At 35.4% G+C, this 24408-nt stretch overlaps 1 protein-coding gene across 2 annotated transcripts; it reads right to left on the bottom strand.

Annotated features, from left to right (window-relative positions):
• Positions 1-3189: 3189 nt before the first annotated feature.
• On the bottom strand, positions 3190-23981 carry LOC121266942 (spermidine hydroxycinnamoyl transferase-like). Of its 2 annotated transcripts, XM_041170804.1 has the most exons (2): positions 23793-23981; positions 3190-4572 (listed from the first exon to the last, which is right to left on the bottom strand). In XM_041170804.1, the coding sequence occupies exons 1-2, from the start codon at positions 23898-23900 to the stop codon at positions 3388-3390; spliced, it is 1293 nt and encodes a 430-aa protein (XP_041026738.1). In that variant the 5' UTR covers positions 23901-23981; the 3' UTR covers positions 3190-3387. The 2 variants fall into 2 exon arrangements, with proteins under 2 accessions (XP_041026738.1, XP_041026737.1); XM_041170803.1 differs by lacking the exon at positions 23793-23981 and having other exon boundaries at positions 3190-4836.
• Positions 23982-24408: the final 427 nt, after the last annotated feature.

The following is a 24408-nucleotide window of genomic DNA, read 5'->3' as shown; positions in this document are numbered from 1 at the left end:
GGTTAAAAGAAGGGTGTAGAAGGAGGATAAGAGATGGTATAACAACTCATACTGAAAAGTGGATACCTGGACATAAGGCTCTGATTCAAAAAGGCTATGAGATATCTGAGGAGCACAGACAGGATCGGGTGGTGAGTTTGTTTGCAGAAAATCGAAGATATTGGGATGTGGGGATTCTTAGATCTCTCTTCAATCCAAATTTGGTTACAGAAATAAGAAAGTTGCTGCTAGGACCAGAAAATACATTTGATAAGTGGATTTGGGAGCATGAAAGGAATGAAAAATTTACTGTTAAAAGCTGCTATCAGTTTATTTCAAATCAATTAAAGGCTGTTGTAGTAGAAACTTCAGAGGTGGATCGATAACATGCAGTTTGGAAGGCTTTGTGGAATTTACCTTTGCCAAGTTAGATTAAAATTTTAGCATGTAGAGATTGTCTTCCAACTAAGGAAAATCTTTTGAAGAAACAACTAGTAACTGAAGGGAAGTGCAGTTTCTATGAATATCGAGTCGAGGACTTAAATGATGTAGTTTTCAGTTGTCATATTCTGAGAGAGTCTTGGAAGAAACATGTCCCTAGATTGGCTATGAATCATACGCTAAGTTTGTTGAATTAGTCTCACAGAGAGAGCTCTGTCTACTAAAGGATCATGATAGTTTGGCTATCTTTTGCTCTTTGGCTTAAGGTTTCTGGTACCGAAGGAACAAAATGGTTTTTGAAAATGTGGTTTTGTCCATTAAACAGGTGCCTGAACATGCTTTAGGCCTATTGAAAAGTTTCAAGTCTGTAAAGGGGCAGTCTCAAACACAAATGCAGAAGCTCTTTTGATGGTATCCACCTCTAGCTGAGTGCTTGAAACTTAATACTGATGGGGCTCTATTATGTGATCTTAGGAAGGCTGGAATTGGATTGATTCTAAGGGATGACAAGGGTGAAGTGCTAGTGGCAGCAAGTATGGCTGAGAATGAAGTGGAAAATCCAGAAGCCATTGAACTGTTGGTTGTTTTGTGTGGGATGCAACTATGTGCTGGAATGGCTGTCATGAATTTAATTGTGGAATTTGATTGTTTATTGCTTGTTGATTCTTTGCAACAACTAGATATGCTTCACTCAGATCTTGGGGCTCTTTATAGTGAGGTTATGAGATTAAAAACTAGTTTTGCATCTTGCTCCTTCACACATGTGTATAGAGAGGGTAACTTAGCAGCACATTGTCTTGCAAGACATGCTTGGAATGTAGAGAATGTTGAGATGTGGGAAGATTGTATTCCATACTTTCTTTCTCAAGCTTTATAGCTTGATAAATGTCTGTAATCTTTTGTTTTATCTTCAATAAAGTTGATTTTCTATCCAAAAAAAAAAAAAAAAAAGTTCTAGCGCCAACCCATATAACGACTTATATATTGCTTATGTAATTAGAAAAAAAAAAGTCATATTCATTTGACAAAATGAAAATATTTATAACAAAACTAAGAAAGAAAATAATTCAATTCAATCATATATACATATATATATGATCAATAAATAATATTCTTAAATTTCATGTTCCTACTTTATAAGCACTCCTTACTTTTGAAAAATAAAGTTTAAAAAAACTTTGATTTGTTTTCCGCGTATATAATGAGTTTTGGCTGAAGTCCTAAAGAACAAGGAAACTCCAACAATGATAACTGATAAAGTGTCAAAAACTACATGATTAAGCTGCTAAAGTGAATGAATTGTCTAACTAAAAAATGAATTAAACACTTAATTATGTAGTAGTTTTTAGTACTTGACTCAATGTTAAATTTTGGTATTTTGCACTTGAAAAGAGTTGTAATGTAGCTGGTCCACACCAAAATTAATACCCCAAAATTTTACTCCTCTCACATCTTACTTATGTTGCAGTGCATTATGGGAAAGATGTTAAAACACGTGGGTATTCTTGAAAATACCCAACTGACACGGTAACACCCAAAAGAAGGCTCTGGAAACTCATGCATGCGGGACTAGAAGGCTGGATCGTGGCCTCACAAACTGCTCTGGAAACTCACACACAATGCTAGTGGAAAGGAGAGCAGCTCACGTGGGATGCAAAACGCAGGGGCTGGAATGTGGCTTGAGGGGCAGACCAGCTCACGCACGAACGAGGGGGCTGGAGACGCAAACTGTAGGAATCAGGATCGGGGGCCTCAAACGGTGCAGCAGCAGCTCACACATAGTATAAAAAGGAAATTTTGACGTGCGCTTTTTTTCTTCTTTGTTTTTTTCTTTGGGATTTTTGGCTTCCAAACCTTTGTTTGAGGGGATTTTATTTTCTGAGTTGTAGAGATTCTAGGATTTTTTTTTTTGGCAGTTTTGTGATGCACCTAGCTACCCTTCTATGTGTTGGAGTTTACTCGTTTTAATTTCTATTTCCTTAGAGAATGATGTTAGGCTAAGTTTTCATCTTGAGCTACAAGATATAGTTTTCTTACTCTAAACTACTGATTAGAGTGATTCTGATATGATAAAAATCTATTTTATATTTTTGCAAGTCGATTTTGTTGAGATAAGTCAAAACCAGAAACTTTTGTTCTTATTCTAATGTTGACGTAAGATACATCATAAACTTGGTAATATTTTCAATGTTTTTCATGGTTGGTATTCATAGTAAATTTATTTGCACTCTATAGATACTTTAGACTGGGAATTTGGTTTTAAATCTTCATTTTCCGATTGTTAATGTTTAGACTAGATTAACAATTGAGTTATAGAGTTAGACCTCTTAATCAGAGTTTGGAAAATGAGAAAACATTCTTGTAGCCTAAGTGTTTGACATTTTGTGTCACTGGTTTTGATATTATTGCAATCTTTACATTTTCTGCACCCATTTCTATAACATTCATGTTCTTTTCTCATTTCTTTTAATTTTCATTTATTTTAAGTTTACAAGCATTCAAAAAATTATTCAAAAAAAAAAAAAATAGAGAAAAGATGCAAACCATTCTTCATTAAGACACTCCAAATCAATACATAAATATACTCTTCTTGTTTCTTTTCTTGGTTGCATAAATAGCCCTTTCACAAACAAGTTCCTCACACAAAATACACTTCATTATATGTTTGCTCAACATGAATATTATTGTCCCTGTGGAAATGACCATGGAACTCATCCATGTACTACTTTGATAGCTTTTGCACTTGGAAGATAGATTTAGAAAGCCATCAATAACCCAAAGTAGTTGATATTCATCACTTTCTCAACTGATAAGCTCATGAAAATAAAGAAGGAAACTAAAATCAACATAATAGCAAGCAACGTACATCTTCCCTTGGTGACAATCCATAGCCTGCCACCTTTACCCACATTTATTCTATAGATAAACTGCTATGTAATTACTAAGTAGCTCGATTTTTATGGTCCATTACCATGGCATGTCCTCATAGAAGAACTTCTTAAAAGAATTCATGCATTCTGTTTGCAAACGGAGTGCTATGATTAGAGATCCATCTGCAGCTGGACTTGACATGATGTACGTCTTGCCATCGTCATCATTTAATAATGCTGGACCAACGTATATTGGCTTTCCGCACCCATAATCCATACCATAAAATGGCAAATTGATCCAACTTATAATAGAAGCGTTGGGATTTCCTAAATAATTAGGTGGATTGGTGTGTGCACCATTGTGCAAGCCACACCTCAAAGCACCCACATCCTTCTGGCTAGCTATAAAATCAAGAGCAGACCTTATATACTCATCTGTCATACGCTCGATGGCTTCCCTTAGTTTTCCAGCAGCATAACTAAGTGGTTTGGCCAATAGGTCGCCATGGACACATTTCGATGTTACGGTCTGAAGAACTGTGTTTCCAAAGTATCCTGGGGGGAGAGACGGCTTCAAGCGGCTGCGAAAATCAATCACCAAGGTAACTCTTGTTGGTTGAGAGTTATCGTTTGCTCGCGCCTTGCATATACACCTCCATAAGTGGCTGGCAATAGCTTCATATCGAGAATAAGGTCGCGTCGACACCATCTCCACGTCCTGACATGGGATCTCATTGGCTTTCTTCCTTAGTCCCTCGACTTGCTCTTTGGTGACTTCCAATATGGCGACACAAGTTTCTTTCTTCTTCTCCTCTTTGGCATCAGTGTGTCCCAATCGGAGTGGTGGTTTGGTGAACTCTATATGCTCAAAGCGTGGAGGCATAGGCGGTTCATGAAGTGATCGTAATATGGTGCGATCATGAAAAGGCATCTCATTCTCCTCCAATTCATTTCCTCGAGCCAACTTGGCCCATGCATTGAAGAATTTAGCTGCAGACCATCCATCAACCATTGTATGGGACATGACTGTTGCAACACAGAGACCACCGCAACTAAATCTTGTGACTTGCACCAGCAGCAACGGCCAGTCCTCAATCGGACTACCATAATCAACCTTAGGGACCAGATCTTCGATTGCCTTCATTGGTGCAAAGTCGCCAAGTTCATCAAGTTTTGCTTCAGAATAAGCTTCCAGTAACTGCGCACCCTTAGCATTGCAATGGACTTCCAGTCGACCACCATGAATCCAGTGTAGTCGACCAGCTAGTGGATAATAGGGAACCAATACACGACTTAGGGAGTCTTTCAAAGTCTCTACTGTTTTTGTTTTCTCGTTGTTGTCGTCGGTGGCTTTGTAAATAAAGATGAGCGGGATATGAGTCCATTGCATTCGTTGATCACACTCAGATAACCGTAATACGCCAACCGGGGTAGGCTTGCTCGGAATGATGGAGGAAGTAGACTTGACGTAAACCATTATGTTTTGAAAATATTCTGTGTTATGTGTTTTTCTGCAATTTTCTCGCTACATAATACATATAGACTGTATCTTTATATATATAAAGTGTCTATGATACGGATATGAGACGAAAATTCTTGTTTTAACGTTTTTGCCTTTTTTTTTTTTTTTTTTTTTTTTTTCTTTTGGTTAAAGTTAACCGCAACAATCTACATAATGACCGCCTTTTGTTTCTCTCTCTCTCCAACTTTTTGTACGTGCGTGTGCATAATGGGGAAAGAATAAAAAAAATATATATATAACTTTATTAAAAAAAAATGATAATCCCAAAGTGGAGGATGTATTTGTTTGGATATTTATGAATGGTTTAGATTTAAAAATGAATTGAGATAGATTGAGATGGTTTGTGAATAGTAAAATAAAAGTTAAATTATTTATTATATTTTGTGCAGTAATTTAGAAAATTTGTTTTGAAATTTAAAAAAGTTGAATTGTTTATTATATTTTGTGTGAGAATTTAGGAAAGTTATAATGATGAGATTAGTTGAGATAAGTTGAGGTGGGTTTTGAATGCAAACGAGGCCTATCGTTTGCTACCTAAACCTATCTCAATTCATTTAAACTTATCATTACAACTTTTTCAAATTTCAATATAAAATATAATGAACAATTCAACTTTTTTAAATATCAAAATAATAAAATATTAAAAAATAATATTATAATAATATTTTATCATATCACTTCAGCTCAATTCAACATCCAAACACAACCAATACTATTAATTAAAGCTTTTAAACACTTTAATTATATTTATATCTTTTCAAAGTTTTTAATACCATTTTGAAGATCGTTTGGTAAAGACACTGTAATAAAATATTTTGGTATCAATACTATTTTTATATAGCTTATATATAGATAAATTAATTATATATGTATAAATTAGATTTCAAAATAATATCAATACAAGTTTTGAAAAATTAAAACATATATTTATAAAACTTAATAATACTTTTAAGTTTTTAATCCAATTATTAAAAAAAATAATCACTTATTTTCATTACGAAAATGGGAGTAAGGTTTAATTTTTAATTCTTGAGAAAAGAGAATTAAAAAATGTTAAGAAAATAGTCTTAAGATGTGAGAAATATAGTGAAAATTATGAAAATATATTAAAAATACAAAATTTCGACCGGTACATTGAAAACTGGCCGATATTGATCGAAACGTATCGAAATGACTGATATTTAATCCGGTATGAAACACTTATCTTTCTCGCACTGGTTACTATTCCAACACAATAAATACCGGTTGGTTTGGCACGATATTCAAAACCTTGATATTTGTTGTTAAAAGTTACGAGCTGCAACATGGACCGACCTGTATTTACAAGAAAAAATTTTCAATTTAAAGATGTTAAGTTGTTAGATTCTTAGATGATGGTCTAAAATTAATACATTGATAATATTCAAAAGTACCTGTAGAACTATGCGTATGTGTCATGTAATTGTACATCCGACTAATTTAAAAATTAATGTCTTTTCTGGCAAGTATGTCGTGATCTTTGTTTTGAGCCTTAAATTAAGGTCTCCTATTTCAAATCTGAAATTTAAATTGTTTTTTAATAACCTCTTCACCACAATATATCTTATATTATTCGGATAGTGACTTAAAACTTGATATTATTTCATAATTAATTTTTTTCTTTTTTGGCAATATTTTCATAGTGAAAATTTTCATTTTTAATGTGGAGTAGTTAGGCCTGGTTTGGATAGTGAGATGAAATGAGATGATCTGTAAATAGTAGTAAATTGATTTGCGAATAGTAATAAAGTTAAGATGTTTATAGAGTTTTGAAAAATGAGAGAAAAAATTGAATAAAAATATTATATAGTTAAAATATTGTTAGAATATAACTTTTGTTTTGGTATTTAAAAAGTTAAATTAGTTTTTTGTGTTTTATTTGAAAGTTTGATAAAATTGTAATGATTAAATAATGATTAGATAAAAAATTAAAAATTTGCCATTAAAAACTGTTTACGTTTAGATATTAAGATAAAATGAGATGAAATTATTGGAGTATCTGATTATCCAAATCATAAGTTTCACAATTTAGTAATCATAAGTACCAGAATTTTATAAACAGAACCATAACAGTGAAATATCTTCAACAAGGTTATATAGTTATCCAGTAAAATATAATACAAAGCCAAAATATATAAGAAAAATGATAAATAAATCTCATTTGGCCCAAAACACGCAATTAAATACCATCATCTTGATGATGCAAACTCAATCATCTTGTTAAAGTACTAATCGTAATAATTAATTTGTTTGTTAAAATTCTTTTATAATATTCTATTAATTATATTACTTATATAAAAGTTAAAGCAATATCTTCTAAACTATATATGCCATCAATTATTTTTACAAATTTTATAAAAATACATATTAGTTTTATAAAATAACTATTTAATCTAACTAGATAAACGTATTTTACAAGTTCCTTTGACCTAATATATATATATATATAAATAAATGGGTGATATGATATGGTAATCGACGTTTTGGACGAGAGGTGCGCGCGTGCAGGATTAGTGGGGCTCACATCTTTGCGTAGGTGGGCAAGTACTCTTCATAATAATAAGAACGTATTGAAAGTAGAGAAAAGTACTGCAATCTTGAAAATGCTGGACCAAATGCTTTTTTTTTTTTTTTACTTTTTTATAAAAACAATCATCTTCATTCTTCATTCGAGTGGCAAAACAACCCATCAAACTATACGGCTTGAGAAAGAAAATCTATACTATCAACCCTTCAAACGCTGCGTGCAAGCTCATGCGCTGCCGTATTTTCCTCGCTGTGCATAAGACTGATGATAGCATGCAAGTGGCAAAACAAACCCATCAGTCTCTTAACTTCTTTGAAACAGCGCATCAAGAATCGAATCAGCCATATTACTCTGCTGCAAAGATTGTGTGGTCGAAAATCGAAACAGCGCACCAGCATGTTTCAGTGGTCCAAAATAGGGCCACTCTGAAAGGATTCTGTGATGCATATATATGCTACGTACGTCCGTCGACCGTGGCTAGCTGTCCCCTTTCTTCTTCATCTCATCATAATTATTTACTCAATTAATGTGGGGGCAGTACATGGGAGCCAATAGGTGGAGGCAGACTAGTTGGTGATCCCTAAAATCCGGTAGGTGGAGGAAGACCGAAACTCGAGTTTTAAATTTAGACTAAAATCCGGATCGATTAGCCTGGATCAAATCCGGATCCGAATCCGAATGAATTTAAATTTTAAATCCAGAATCCGGTCTACACTCTACAACCCGTTAACCTTTTTTTTTTTTTTTACCTCGTATAACAGATACATTTCTCTATAAATTCGTTAATTTTGGAATCGCTCACCAGCAGGTTTAATGCCCTGCAACAAAAATGCACCAGTATGCATACTGGATGTTAGCTTATAGGTTTACGTTTCCCCGTAAAACACCGAGTATCTTTCTAGATGGTATCATGATAGGCCAAAAGTTGCATGGTAAAACACCCAGTAGGTTTCATAGCTTATAAGTTTCCGTTTTATAGGTTTCTAGATGGTATCAAGATAGGCCAAAACTTTCTTATAAATTTGAGCGGGCGAGAAGAGATGAGTCTACCTACAAGTGTGTGCACTGCTGCTTCAGGTGCAGGGTCTAGATGCATATCGTTCCAGGAGAGGGTCTCTGTTAGGAAGACAAGTTTGTCCATGTCAGGGGATCCATAGGAGAAGGCTGGTTGGTTAAGGTTGATTGGGTGGGTATGGAGAGTGGTTAGGGATGTCAGTTGATTAGAAGGTGGATGACTTGGGTATTCCTCAGAATAGATAGAGAGACCTCACTGGCGGAGTTTAGAGAACAAGTGACCATTCTAAAACATCATCCTTTAAGTTACCTATTTCAACGTAATTAAGATAAGAATTTGGCTTATTTTGAGATTTGGAGGGAAATCCGTCCTAAAACAACAGTGAAGCTGTTTCGATCAGCTCAATACAAACTAAAGAGATTCAAAGTAAATCGACTATTGTGCCATGTCCTAAAAACCAAGGAGATTTCAACTGTGATACCCAAAGGTATATAATTAATCTGACTTAATCTTATAATCGGTCGAATTGTTTTTCCCTAACCAACAACCCTCCAATGGATGACTTCTATGTAGCCAACTCACTTTAACTACCATGTGCCCCCACTGCATGATATTACACGTTGCCCTTTACATTCTCTCCCCATGGAACTAGAAACACAAACCCTCTCCATTCTCTCCCACGAAACCCAGATGAAGACCCTCTCTGCCATGACAACGGCCCTTCTCTCTGTGAACTTTGATTATGGGTGATCTGCGCTGAAAATTAGAGATACCCAATTGAGACAAAGGTTGTTAGACCTCGTTGGAACTTCTGCCCCAACATAACACAAGTCCAACCCCACAACAACCACGTGTAGAGAGAGAGAGAGAGAGAGTCCAACTTTTTTCTTTTTCTTTGCAGAATCAACGGCGTCTCACATAAGAAAAAATCGAACCCCTCAAGCTTACTCTCCAAGAAAGCCAGCAAGAGATTGCGGGCCAATGAACGTAACCGGCTTCAACCCAAAAATCTTGAACCTGTCAAGGCTAAAAAAATAGATCTTTTGAGCAAAAATGTACTCAACCAGTTGTAGATTTCCTTGGCCAAACAAATTCTTCTGAAATAAAACCAAAGCCCAAGAATCAGGAACATATGATTTTTTCCAAGAACGTGCTAGAAGACTCAATGTCGAAGCAAAATCTAAAGAAGCGGAATATCAAAGGACTAAAATTTCACTCACCCTCACCCTCTATCTTTCTCTATCTTTTTGTTCTGGAAAACTCGAAGAAGAAGAGTGAGGGGCTTACGATTTTTGCTTCTGCAAAATTCATATTCTAGTGTGATGCACCTCTTTTGGTTTCGTGTGGAATATGTGACGTGGCAAAATTCTATTGGTGTCTTCTGTTAATGCCTCAACAACAGCCCGGCCAGTTCAAATCGGGATTGAATTAATATCTATCTTGATCTCTTTTATTCTCAACTAATAATTAAGCTCATGGAAATAGACAAATAACTTGATAATATCAACATTACTAACTACAACTGTAATACCCCGTTCCCGAAGATTCGGAAAGTTAGCTCTTGTAACCTAAAACCATCTCTCATAACATATTTATATGCTCCAAATTCTCCATCAAAATACAAATCCATTTATTCACACTAAGTATATATGTTCCTCCACCAGAACACCAAAAAATACTTCAATGAAATAATTTAAAAACTTCATAAGGATTGAAAAATATCTATAACTCCAAATACTAAATAACATAAAATCATAAACCTACTAAATAAGACTCACAATAAAAACTTGTACCCTTTAGCACTTATTCCTTTATGATCATCAAACCTTGCTAACACTTCCTACTATTGACTTCCAATTTAGACATCAAAATTATCTGAAAAATATTGTGGAGATAAGGAGTGAGTTATCAACAATTCAGTAAGTAGAGAACATATACTAGTATGTAAACATGATCATTTTCAGAATTCAGAATGCAGAACAAAATATTTACTTTCACAATGCAGAATCAAAAACATCTACTTTCAGAATGCAAAATCAAAACATGTTACCAAAAATATCAGAACAAAACTATCAGAAAACATTCTTATTCAAAAATCCTTTGGCATATCACAATTTGAGACCTCATCTTCATCAATCAGAGCATCACATTGGGACAAATACCAAGTTTAACCCCCTTTATAGGGTTATAAACCACAATTATAACCTGTGAAAGGGCCATATCTACTATTATAACCTGTGGTTGGCCCGTATGCCATGTTTAACCCCGTGGTAAGGTTATAAACCACCATTATAACTCATGGAAGGGTCGTATCTACTATTATAACTCATGGTTGGGTCGTATACCATGTTTAACCCCCGTGGTAGGGTTATAAACCATCATTATAACCCGTGGAAGGGCTGTATCCACTATTATTACCTGTGATTGGGTCGTATACCGTGTTTAACCCCCGTGGTAGGGTTATAAATTACAATTCTAACTCCTAGAAGGGTTGTATCCACTATTATAACCCGTGGTTGGACCGTATCCACTATTACAACTCGTGGTTGGGTTGTATGCCACTATTATCACTCGTGGCTGAGCCGTAACGGAAACCGAATAGAACATCATAATCAGACTTAATCAGAATGCAGAATTAGAATCTAATGCCAAGGTTTTCAGATGCCACACCATATCCAAATAGAGTACTGAGCCAATTCCGATCTTTTCACATATTCAAAAATAGTTTCAGAATATTTTCACATGACATGCACAAATTTTCATAAATTTCATATTCCTTTTTTTTCATAGATTAGAAACAAAATGCACAAAATTAGCTCATGTCTACACCAGTCATGACAGAAAATATTTTATTCTTATATAGAATTTCATGAGTAATACAGAACAAATAATTGAGGTCGTTTCAAAATTTCTTTTCAAAACAAACATGCGTGCTTTCAAAATCAACATCGTTTAATTTTATTTTTATGCAAAGTCGAGCACAGAAACCCCGTTTACCTGAACTTTTTAGCTTTTCCAAATTTTCCACAATAGTGCCGAACGAATATCAATCGTCACCTATAAAATAGTTACGTAATCTCTGCAAATTTTCCACCGAGCGTGTATTTCAATACTTAACCTAAAATTCTAAAAGAACTTATTTTAATTCCTCAAAAACCTAAAATTCTCATAACCCTAAAATACCATCCAAATACCTCAACATCCACTTAATTTCTCCATCTAATACCTTAAACTCTAAATGATTTTCTTACAAAAATAAAATAAAAATAAAATACATATCTAAAACATTTATTCAATTAAACTAAGATCCTTAAAAAAATGCACTTTCACTTAATAATCACTTAGCAAAAATTCCACTCAATAACAAGTCCATTTATCAATAACCCAACTTAAGATATATGTTCCATTTTAAAAACATTAAAAAAAATCGAGGGAATGACATCAAAACAAGTATTCTTCAAAGTTTACCTACTAAGGCAATAAGGTTAAAAACATTTAAACGTATTTGTGATACTTTACATATAGTCACACTAAAGGCTTGATGGCATTTTCTGTAAATAAAACTGCCTCTTTGGTTATACTCAAAGAAACCCACATTAGTGAAGAAATGGATGACTTTTCAAAATCTGAAGCTGTGCAACATAGGGTCTCACTCACTAGAGAGTAAATGGCAACAGCTGATCGGAGTGGTACTGGGATGAAGAAGGCTTCCAGTTGGCTGTGGCCTCCGTTGGGTGGTGTTCGGGCAGTGAGGTGTGAGCGAGAGAGAGTTAACGCGAGGGCAAAGAGAAAGAGTGAAAAAAAGTGTATTGAAAACTGATGCAGTTTTCTATACAAGCTATATTTAGTTTTCTGCTATTATTAGTCATACGATTCATTACTCTGCTTTGCAACTATATGTTATTAATTGTTGTTGCTCTCAAGATGGCATATAAGATGTATTTTGGTGAATTGTAAACGGTAGAACAATAGAATCAATCAAAGAATTGTTGGTTGAAGTTCTCCCCTGTTTTTCTCCTTTGGTTTCACTATTTTTCTATAATCTGGTTTCTAAAACCAACAATTGGAATCAGAGCACGTCTCGATCTTCTTGGGAAAAATGGTTGCCCTTGGTTCATCCACATCAATTCCTATTTTTTCTAGTGAAAATTATGACTACGGGAGCATAAAAATGAAGACTTTGTTCTTGTCTCTTGATCTATGGGATGTCATCGGGTCTGAAGTTCCAACAGCCAATGAAAGCTCAAGTAGTGGTGGTTCAGATTCAAGTCAAGTCATGCTGGAAAAACAGAAGGATGCAAAGGCATTATTCACTCTGCAACAAGCTGTAAGTGAATCTATATTTCCAAGACTAATGAGAGCTACAACTTCTAAACAAGCATGAGAAATTTTACAACTTGAGTTTCAAGGAAATAGCAAAGTTAAAACTATTAAGCTTCAAGGGTTGAGAAGGGAGCTTGAGAATCTCAAAATGAAAGATTCTGAAACTGCCAATGAGTATTGCTCAAAACTCGTTGAAGTAGTTAATCAAATGAGGGCTTATGGAGAGGACATAATTGATGAGAGAATCGTACAAAGATCCTCATTAGTTTAACTGAGAAATATGACTCGATGGTTGCTGCCATTTAAGAATCTCGGGATCTCTCTAGACTTTCAAATACTGAACTGATGGGTTCTTTGCAAGCACATGAACAAAGGCTAGATAGGAGCAATGAAGCAACTCCTAAAAATGCATTTCAGTTGAAAGTCAATCTCAAAAATCAGAAGCAAAAGGATTTCAAAAAGGGGTATAAGGGCAAGGCAAAAGATGGAGAGAGTCATTTGAAGAAGTATGCTACAAAAGGTAATTTCCAACCTTGTGGCATTTGCAAGAAAACTAATCACTTGGAGAAAAATTGCTTTCATCATGGTAAACCTCAATGTACAAATTGCAAAAAGTTTGGCTATGAAGAAAGGGATTGCAGGTTTAAAGACAAGAATCAACAAGCAAATTTCACAGAAGATAAGAAAGAGCAGTTGTTTTATGCTTGTCAAGTAGTTGCTGAACAAAAAAGGGAAAGGTTTCTTGATAGTGGTTGTAGCAACCACATGACACCAGATTCAAGTCTATTTTCTTGAATTGATAATTCTGTTAAGGTAAAAATCAAACTCAGAATGGTGAACTGGTGGAGGCAAGAGGGAAAGGCACAGTAGTTTTGGAAACGAAAGGGGAACCAGATTTATAAATATGTGGTGTTAGTTCCAAGCCTTGATCAAAATCTGCTAAGTGTTGGACAGATGATGCAAAATGGATACTCCCTTCACTTTGAAGATGATCAGTGCACTATTTATGATATAAAGAACAACAATCATGTGGTGGCTGAAGTGAAGATGGGAGATGGGAGAAATTTTCCTATTTATTGGCAATACCCGAAAGCTCTTGTGGTTAAAAATGATGAAACTACCTTATGGCAACATAGAGAATCTTTTCCAAAAGGAGAAGCATGGAGAGCCAAAACAGTTTTGGAACTTGTGCATACAGATTTATGTGGTCCTATGAGAACTCCTTAACAAAGTCAAAATAGGTACTTCATCTTGTTTATTGATGATCTTTCTAGGATGACTTGCGTGTACTTTCTCAAAGAAAAATCAAAAGCATTTGAAATGTTTAAGAAATTTAAATTGCTTGTTAAGAACCAAAGTGGCAAAAAACTCAAAACTTTGAGAAGTGATAGAGGCTCTGAGTTTAACTCTAAAAAGTTTGATGAGTTTTGCAAAAATGAAGGGTTGGAACACCAGTTGACTATTGCCTATACTCCACAACAAAATGGAGTCTCGGAGAGGAAAAATAGGACTCTCATGGAGATGGCCAGGTCTATGCTTAAAAGAACTTCCTAAAAAGTTTTGGGCTGAAGCTGTTAACACAGCTGTGTATCTCTTGAATAGATGTCCTACAAAAGCTGTGAAAAATTTAACTCCCATTGAAGCTTGGAGTGGGATCAAACCTACTGCTGAGCATCTAAAAGTTTTTGGGTTCATTTGTTATATGCATATCCTTGAGCAAAAAAGGCACAAGTTGGAAGAAAAGTCAGCAAAGGGAGTCTTCCTTGGATATAGCTCTCAATCCAAAGGATATAGGGTCTTCAACTTAAAATCACAGCAGCTAGTTATAAGTAAGGATGTCGTGTTTGATGAGTATTCAACTTGGAATTGGGAGAAAGATGAAGAATTAACTCAGCCACTTACCATACCAGTAATTGAAGAACCTGAGACAAGAATGGAACATGATGATGACAATCAACCAACAACTCTAACTTCAGAACAAAGGGTTGACAGTAACCTTGAGTTCTTAGATCAGTCTACTCCTAAAACAACTCCAAGAAGGCTGAGACCTTTGAGTGAAATCTATGAATCTTGCAACTATATTCTTTAGAGCCTGAAAGCTTTGCAGTAGCTGTAAAAGAATCAGTTTAGGTTGATGCAATGAAGGAGGAGATTAGGATGATTGAAAAGAACAATACCTGGGAGCTTGTTCCTTGTCCTGACAGTAAAGAAATCATTGGAGTTAAATGGATTTACAAAAGGAAGCTTAATCTTGATGGTTCATTAAAGAAATGCAAAGCAAGATTAGTTGCTAAAGGGTACTAATAGCAGGCTAGAATCGATTTCGATGAAACTTATGCTCCTGTGGCAAGATTAGATACCATAAGAACTGTTTGTGCACTTGCAGCTCAAAGAAGTTGGAAGATCTCTCAACTTGATGTTAAATCAGCTTTCCTCAATGGAGAACTTGAAGAGGAAGTGTATGTGGAGCAACCCGAGGGTTTTAACAAGGAAGATGGCAGGGTGCTTAAATTAAAAAAGGCTTTATATGGGCTTAACTAAGCACCTAGAGCATGGTATAGCAAGATCGATGGTTACTTTGGTGAACAAGGCTTCAAGAAAAGTGTGAGTGAACCTACACTTTATGTTCAAATCAAAGGTAAAAATTTGCTCATAGTCTCCTTATATGTTGATGATTTAATCATAACTGGAAATGACTCAAAGATGATTGAAGAATTCAAGCAAGAGATGATGAAGTCTTTTGAAATGAGTGACTTGGGTTTAATGCATTATTTTCTTGGTATGGAAGTATGTCAAGATGATGGCATCTTCATTTCTCAAAAGAAGTATGCTGAAGATTTACTTAAGAGGTTCAATATGATTGATTGCAAACTAGTGGCAACTCCTCTAATTGCAAATGAAAAACTAAAGAAAGAAGATGGGGGAAAATTAATTGATGGGGCTACTTACAGAAGCTTGATTAGCAGCTTGCTATACCTCACTTATACTCGACCTGATCTCATGTTTACTACAAGCATGTTGTCTAGGTTCATGCAAAATCCCAGTCAAGTGTATTTTGGTGCTACAAAAAGAGTGTTGAGATATGTTCAAGGAACTTTGAAGTATGGTATTTCTTTCAAACCGTGTTCTTATTCAAAATTAATTGGATACACTGACAGTGATTGGGCTAGTCCTATTGATGATATGAAGAGTACATCAGGCTATTGTTTTAATTTTGGATGTGAATTTTCTCATGGGGTTAAAAAAAAAAAAAGGTTCTGTGGCTCAATCTACAGCAGAAGCAGAGTATGTTGCTGCTGCCAATGTTGTAAATCAAGCTATATGGCTGACCAGAATACTTGAAGACATGGGAGCAAAGCAACAACTTCCAGTTGAGATCTTCTGTGATAGTAAATCAGCAATTGCAATAGGAAAAAATCCAGTTTATCATAGCCGAACCAAGCACATTGGTATTAAGTATCATTCTCTTAGAGAAGTAATTGCTAATGGAGATGTTGAGTTGAAGTATTGCAAGTCAGAAGAACAATTGGCTGATATCTTTACGAAGGCACTCCCTAGAGACAAATTTCAGAAGCTGTGCTTGATGCTTGGAATTGAAGAAAATGCATCAAGGAGGAGTATTGAAGACTGATGCAGTTTTCTATACAAGCTATAATTAGTTTTTTGCTATTATTAGTCATCTGATTTGGAAAAATATATTATTAATTTTTGTTATTCTCAAGATGGCATATAAGATGTATTTTGGTGAATTGTAAATGGCAGAACAATAGGATCAATCAAAGAATTGCTGGTTGAAGTTCTCCCCTGTTTTTCTCCTCCGGTTTCACTATTTTTCTGTAATTTGGTTTCTAAAACCAACAAGAGTGGGGAAAAGGTTCATTGTGCACTTACCGAGAGGGACACGACAGACCTGGGTGCACGACCTGCTTCTTCTAGTGGTTCACGCATGAGGCTGAACAGCTGGGTGGCAGCGCTGGGGTTCACTATGGAGGAAAGCAGGTGCTCTGCTTTTGGTGGTGCAAAATAGAGGCTTGCGTGTGGCGTTGCTGCGTGTAGAAGTGGGGTGGCTCACGGTGGTGCTAACCGTGGTGGGTTCGTGGCTAGTTGAGATGTGTTGCATTCATGTAATGGTGCTACGGTGGCATGGTTGCAGTAGTGTGGAAGGGCAGCTCGATGGCTACTAGTGCAATGGGGCTAGAAAAACTAAGGGGCACAGGGAGGTTTGAAGCTTTGGGCACTATCCCATGGTGTTGCATGGTGGAACAAGGAGGAGACGGCAGCAACAGGGTGGCTAAAGAAGGCAGCAACGACAACAACGTGGAGGAGCTTGACGTGACCATTAGGGAGAGCGCTAGCCATGCATTGGGTATGTTGCCGTGCTTGTTTTCCTGGACATGGATTGGAGGTTGTTAGTGCGTCAAGATCTGAGTGGTTTGCATGTAGGAGCTTGGTAGTGGAGCTACCTTAAGGTGGTGCGGCGTCAACTTAGTCTAGGGTTGAAGATGAAAGATAAATGCATGAGGGATGTGCGTGAACTGTAAAGTTAATGTGTGAATATATAAGTGATTAGAAAAAACCCTAGAGCTGAGGAGAAGAAAGGTGTACATGCATGGGAGTGCTAGAGTCATGTGTGGTGGTGGGGTTTAAAAAAATTTAACTGAACCGATTCTGACAGGTTGGGTTTTGGGGTGATCGGGTAGGGCCATTTGAAGTATTTGGGCTCACATATAAAAGTGTATAACAGATAATAAATGGTTTTTCCTTGAGTTTTGGACCTCAACTCATCTCAAAAGAAATTTATTTGTTCCATAAATTACTCGGCCAATAAAAAGATCTTCCATCTAACCTAAAAATATTTAAGGAAATTACTAAAATAGCAAGGCCAAAAAAATTTGATATTCACCAAAATATAATTTGGACCCGCAACCAGTATATAAGAAAATAAATACTTGAAAATTAACTTGGTTCTTCATACGTATTAACCCAAAAACAAAAATTTTAGAAAATTGCTTGTTGCTGAATCCGGGTGTTTCATCAACTTCCCTGAGGGAATGTACATACCCTACCCCTACCTAGATAAGGCTGTCTTATTCTATAAATAAAACGATTTATTTAAGTAATATTAAGTTCTAGCGCCAACCCATGTACGACTTATATACAACTTATGTAATTCATTAAAAAAGTCACATTCATTTGACAAAATGAAAATATTTATAACAAAACTGAAAAAGAAATTAATCCAATTCAATCATATCAATAAATAATATGCTTAAATTTCATGTTCCTATTTTATAAGCACTACTTACTTTTGAAAAATAAGTCTAAAAAAACTTTGATTTGTTTTTCGCGTATATAATGAGTTTTGGCCAAAGTCCTAAAAAACAAGGGAACTCCAACAATAATGATATCCCAAAGTAGATGATATCCATCACTTTCTCAACTGACAAGCTCATGAAAATAAACAAGGAAACTAAAATCAACATAATAGCAAGCAACGTACATCTTCCCTTGGTGACAATCCATCTAGCCTAGAAGAACTGCCACCTTTACCCTCATTCTATAGATAAACTGTAATTTAATTTCCAAGTAGCTCCATTTTTATGGTCCATTACCATGGCTTGTCCTCATAGAAGAACTTAAAAGAATTCATGCATTCTGTTTGCAAACGGAGTGCTATCATTAGAGATCCATCTGCAACTGGACTTGACATGATGTACGTCTTGCCATCATCATCATTTAATAATGCTGAACCAACGTACGCGGTATATTGGCTTTCCCCACCCATAATCCATACCATAAATGGCAAATTGGTCCAACATATAATAGAAGCGTTGGGATTTCCTAAATAATTAGGTGGATTGGTGTGTGCATCATTGTGCAAGCCACACCTCAAAGCACCCACATCCTTTTGGCTAGCTATAAAATCAAGAGCAGACCTTATATACTCATCTGTCATAAGCTCGATGGCTTCCCTTAGTTTTCCAGTAGCATAACTAAGTGGTTTGGCCAAGAGGTCGCAATGGACACATTTCGATGTTATGGTCTGAAGAATGTTTCCAAAGTATCCTGGGGGGAGAGACGGCTTCAAGCTGCTGCGAAAATCAATCACCAAGGTAACTCGTTTGCTCGCGCCTTGCATATACACCTCCAAGTGGCTGGCAATAGCTTCATATCGAGAATAAGGTCGCGTCGACACCATCTCCACTTCATGACATGGGATCGCATTGGCTTTCTTCCTTAGTCCCTTGACTTGCTCTTTGGTGACTTTCAATACGGCGACACTAGTTTCTTTCTTCTTCTCCTCTTTGGCATCAATGTGTCCCAATCAGAGTGGTGGTTTGGTGAACTCTATATGCTCAAAGCGTGGAGGCATAAGTGGTTCATGAAGTGACCGTAATATGGTGCGATCATGAAAAAGCATATCATTCTCCACCAATTCATCTCCTTAAGCCAACTTGGCCCATACATTGAAGAATTTAGCTGTAGACCATCCATCAACCATTGTGTGGGACATGAATGTTGCAGCATAGAGACCACCACAGCTAAACCTTGTGACTTGCACCAACAGCAAGGGCCAGTCCTCAATTGGATTACCATATTCAACCTTAGGGACCATATCTTCGATTGCCTTCATTGGTGCAAAGTCGCCAAGTTCATCAAGTTTTGCTTCCTGTAGATGTAAAAGTTTAGCTAGGACTAGGTGACTAAGTTGACAAGTTTGTTTAGGATTAGGTGACTAAAATGATAGAGTTTATCCTATCATTAAGTTGGTAATTTTGGATGAATGTAAATTATTTATTGACTTTACCTATAACAATATTAAGTTTATCTAGGAGGTATTAGAGGTTGTTTAGATAAGTCATAAGTGAAAAAATCGAGTCCCAATGAATCTGCACTTATCCAGAAAAGAGGTTGAGCTGAAATCCATTACTGCAGTGAAGAGTTATCATGAAATGTCAGCATTCTGTCAGGAGACCAATTCATGACTGTCAGCAGAGTCCTACTGCAGATTAAATTCCTACCAGACTCATTCCGTCAGTTGAGTCCTACTGTAGATCAAACTCCTATCATATTTGTTTCATCAGCAGAATCCTACTACAATTGGAATTGATTTTCAGATTGTTTATTTTAGGGATCCTTTTGGTTAGGATCAATAGAGATTTAGATCTGCATATTTTCTAGAGTAATTTCCTGTGCATATTTTGATGAGAAAATTTATTGGAGAATTTTTATACTATTTCTCTTAGAGAGTGGTACTTGAGTGTGAGAAAATTCTCTTGAGAATTTTTTAGTATTTTATCTCTCTTTTTGAGTGCTTGCATACTCCAAGTTGGAGAATTGACTGGTCGAGTTTAAGCCACTGGAGTTCTAAGAGAAAAGTCAATGTTTGAAGATCGTCAGAGGTTCTGGTTGCTACTACGGTAGAAGACAAATGGGTCATTTCTCTGGTCATGTAAGAGTGTCAATTGACAAAGATTTTGTAATTGAACTTTACTTGTAATTGATTTTCAAATAATAAAATTGACTTTTCTAGGTTTGGCTGCCTTGTAGGATTTTACCTTTAAAGGGTTCTTTAAAGGGTTTCCATTCGATACCAATTTTGGTGTTACGCACTTCGTTTATTTTATATTATTGCTTAATTAATAAATTAATTGCATGCTTGACGACTAACCAATTTATTGAGTAAATTGGTAGATATTTTCACTGCGTTACAGGGGTGCTTGGATAATTTCAATTGACATCAAAGTGTGGTTCACTCATCCGAGTGTGATCCATTTCCCGGTAGATCATGTCGTCATTATTATATGTCCCGTCACAATTTGATGAGGAAAACTATGCTTATTGAAAAGTTTGTACGAGGGTTTTCCTAAAGTCTTTAGATGAACGTGTGTGTGACATTAAGCGATAGGACTACTTCCATGTTCTTGCATTCATTGCATTTCATTAGCCTAGGACATGCATTTTTATTTAGTTTTTGTTTTATGTTTTTGTTTTTCAGTGTAAAATGCATTATTTTTCTGGTTTGTTTCTATTTTGATTTTGGGAAGTGCATGCTTGATATGTCAAAGGTTTGAGCACATGTGTTCTCACAAAATAAATTTTTGAACTTATGCATCTTTCTACTTTGTGTAGTGCACTTTGTGCATACTAACCCTATGGGTCATCTCGACAAACTTCATTTACAAAGCATTGTGAGGAACTTATATGTATGTACATTATAATTAAGCTCTATATTTATTATTGATATGCTTACTATAGAAGGAGTTCATGCCTTGAATTGACTAATAGTCGTTGAACCTAGTACAACAATAGAGAGATCTTTCCTTGCCAAACATAAATAGTTTATCCATATAGAAAACGTTAGTGTTATATCATTGCGAAAAAAGACAAACGGATCTATCAAGTCCTTATATAAAAAATCGTGACTCAAATCATTGTGGAAAAAGATGAGCAACAAAAATGTACATAAAAAAAAAAAAAAAAAAAAAAAACAGTTGTCCAAACTTGTGTTTGGAGGAGATACTCATGTATCTAGGCCCTAGCATAAATTTTGACTTTTGAGGTAAGTGACAATCTCTTGGGAGTATCTATAAGAACAAAATACTCATGAATAATATTATAAAAAATATATTGAAGAGAAAAAAAAAATAAAGAGTTAACTTTCTATATAAGTTTGCACTGTCACACACTCACATGAACTTTGACATTGATGATCTTATGCGGTGTGAACATCCATGGTGATTGTTGCAAATAAGAAAGTGTACTCTATTGAATTTTTTTGTGAGTGACACTATGTTTAAGCTAAGATGCATCTAGGCATATTACTTGCCCCATTGCTTATATATATAAAAATAAAGATTTTGTTAAATTTTTTATTTTATTTTATTTATTTATTTATTTTGGTTTATATAAAATAAATAAAATGGTGAAAATATAAAATATATTATTTTTATGGTTGTTTGGTATGTTTTATTTTTTTGTGATTTTGCATTTTGATGCATAAGTCTGGAAGGTGTGTTTCTGTTGGCATGAGAATTTAAGTCTCAGTGGGACTTTGGGTTATGATGGCTTAGCCATGTGAGTTAAATAAGTCGTGCCCCCCTCCCACCCCCCCTATTTTAGTCTTTACTAAACAACGGCTTTCTCACTCTTTTCGTGTCCTAGACAAACACCACTTCTCACCCTCACCTTGTCGTACTTCCTCATTGCTTAGAATTCGCACAGACCTTCTTGACTCCTTGATTTTGAGTCACAGTATGTATATTTCACATCTATATCCTCTCCCATTTTCATTTTAGGGCTCGGCACACATGCATTTTGGGAGTGCTTATATTTGTTTTGATTTGCGGCTTGGAGCTTTTAGGTTTTTTTTTTTTTTTTTTTAATATTTGGATGTGACGAAGTAGATTGTGTGAAGTGGGTCTATTTATGTTCATGTACTGATGAATGATTTTTGGTGATTGATTCTTTATACACTTCGGTTTTCATGCTATGCCCACCAAGTGTTTGTTTTTATGTCTCAACCAAACTACTTCATTCATTTCGTCATGATTCTACTTGCATTCATACTTATACATCAGGTACATTTAATCCATAAAAAGTTGAGACACATGAGAGTTGTTCATCATGTCTTTCTTAGTGTCTTCATCTCAGCTCACATAAGTGATATTTATTACCTTATAAGTCTTGTCAGAGTATTAAGAGGGAGAACTAAATACTGAACATGGTTATTTAGAATGACTAAAACATTATTTTAATAGGTTTAGATTACATCTAACCTTTGATTTTGTTGAGACTAATCTCAAAGAGTGTTCTATGTCATTTCTTCTCATTATTGTATTAAGATTTTCTTTACGAGATCTTGGTCTGGTAGTTGTTTTTGTCTCAAGTACATACTATATTCATCAAGTTGGTTTTATCACCAATCCGCCAAAGGGGGAGATCGTAGATGCAAGATATTCCTCAAGTTGACTTTGTTACCAATTCGCCAAAAGGGGAGATTGTATATATAAAAGTTTAGGTAGGACTAGGTGACTAAGTTGATAAGTTTGTATAGGATTAGGTGACTAAAATAATAGAGTTTATCCTATCATTAAGTTGGTAATTTTGGATGGATGTAAATTATTTATTGACTTTATCTATAACAATATTAAGTTTATCTAGGACATATTAGATGTTGTTTAGATAAGTCATTAGTGGAAAAATCGAGTCCCAATGAATCTGCACTTATCCAGTGAAGAGTTATCGTGAAATGTCATCATTTCGTCAGGAGACGATTTCTTGACCGTCAGCAGAGTCCTATTGCAGATCAAATTCCTACCAGGCTCATCCCGTTAGCAGAGTTCTACTGCAGATCAAACTTCTATCAGATTTGTTCCGTCAGCAGAATCCTACTGCAATTGGAATTGATTTTCAAATTGTTTGTCTAAAGGATCCTATTGGTTAGGATCAGTAGAGATTCAGATCTGCATATTTTCTATACCACTTTCCAGTGCATATTTTGGTGAGAAAATTTCTTGGAGGATTTTTATACTGTCTCTCAGAGAGTGGTACTTGAGTGTGATTTTCTAATATTTTATCTCTCTTTTTGAGTTCATGCATACTCCAAGTTGGAGAATTGATTGGTCGAGTTTCAGCCACTGGAGTTCTAAGAGAAAAACCAATGTTTGAATATCGTCAAAGATTCTGGCTGCTACTGCGGTAGAAGACAAATATGTCATTTATCTGGTCAAGCAAGAATGTCAATTGACAAAGATTTAATAATATAATTTTACTTGTAATTGATTTTCAAATAACAAAATTGACTTTTTCGGGTTTGGCTACTCTATAGGATTTTTACCTTTAAAGAGTTCTTTAAAATATTTCCCTTCGATACCAATTTTGATGTTACGCACTTCGTTTATTTTATATTATTACTTAATTAATAAATTAATTGCATGCTTGACGACTAACTAATTTGTTGAGTGAATTGGTAGATATTTTCACTGCATTACTGGGATATTTGGATAATTGCAGTTCTGAATAAGCTTCCAGTAACTGCGCTCCCTTGGCTTTGCAATGGACTTCCAGTCGACCAGCTAGTGGATAATAGGTAACCAATACACGACTTAGGGAGTCTTTCAAAGTCTCTGCTGTTTTTGTTTTTTCATTGTTGTCGCCGGTGGCTTTGTAAATAAAGATGAGCGGTATATGAGTCCATTGCATTCGTTGATCACACTCAGATAACCGTAATACGCCACCCGGAGTAGGCTTGCTCGGAATGATGGAGGATCATGTAGACTTGACGTAAACCATTATGTTTTGAAAATATTCTGTGTATGTGTTTTTCTGCAATTTTCTCACTACATATAAACTATAAATTAGTAGGGCTCACATCTTTGCGTAGGTGGGCAAGTACTCTTCATAATAATAAGAACGTATTGAAAGTAGAGAAAAGTACTGCAATCTTGAAAATGCTGGACCAAATGCTTTTAAAAAAAAAAAAAAAAAAAAAAAAAAAAAAAAAAAAAAAAAAAAAAAAAAAAAAAAACCATCTTCACTCTAGATAACAATTATAAACAATTGTCAAACTGTCATGTAGAATACAATCCTACCACATTTCTATACTATCAACCGGCCTTCAAACGCTGCCCTTCAAACGCTGCGTGCAAGCTCATGCGCTAGCTGCCGTATTTCCCTCCATGTGCACATGACTGATGATAGCATGCAAGTG

The sequence above is a fragment of the Juglans microcarpa x Juglans regia genome, chromosome 5S (assembly GCF_004785595.1).
Source record: "Juglans microcarpa x Juglans regia isolate MS1-56 chromosome 5S, Jm3101_v1.0, whole genome shotgun sequence".
Taxonomy (NCBI): domain Eukaryota; kingdom Viridiplantae; phylum Streptophyta; class Magnoliopsida; order Fagales; family Juglandaceae; genus Juglans; species Juglans microcarpa x Juglans regia.
Note: the sequence above shows the minus strand (reverse complement) of the source record. Positions and strands in the feature narration are given on the sequence as shown.

Excerpts from the sequence above, each read along its gene's own strand:
- LOC121266942 (XM_041170803.1), bottom strand. The coding sequence starts at position 4,767 with ATGGTTTACGTCAAGTCTACTTCCTCCATCATTCCGAGCAAGCCTACC.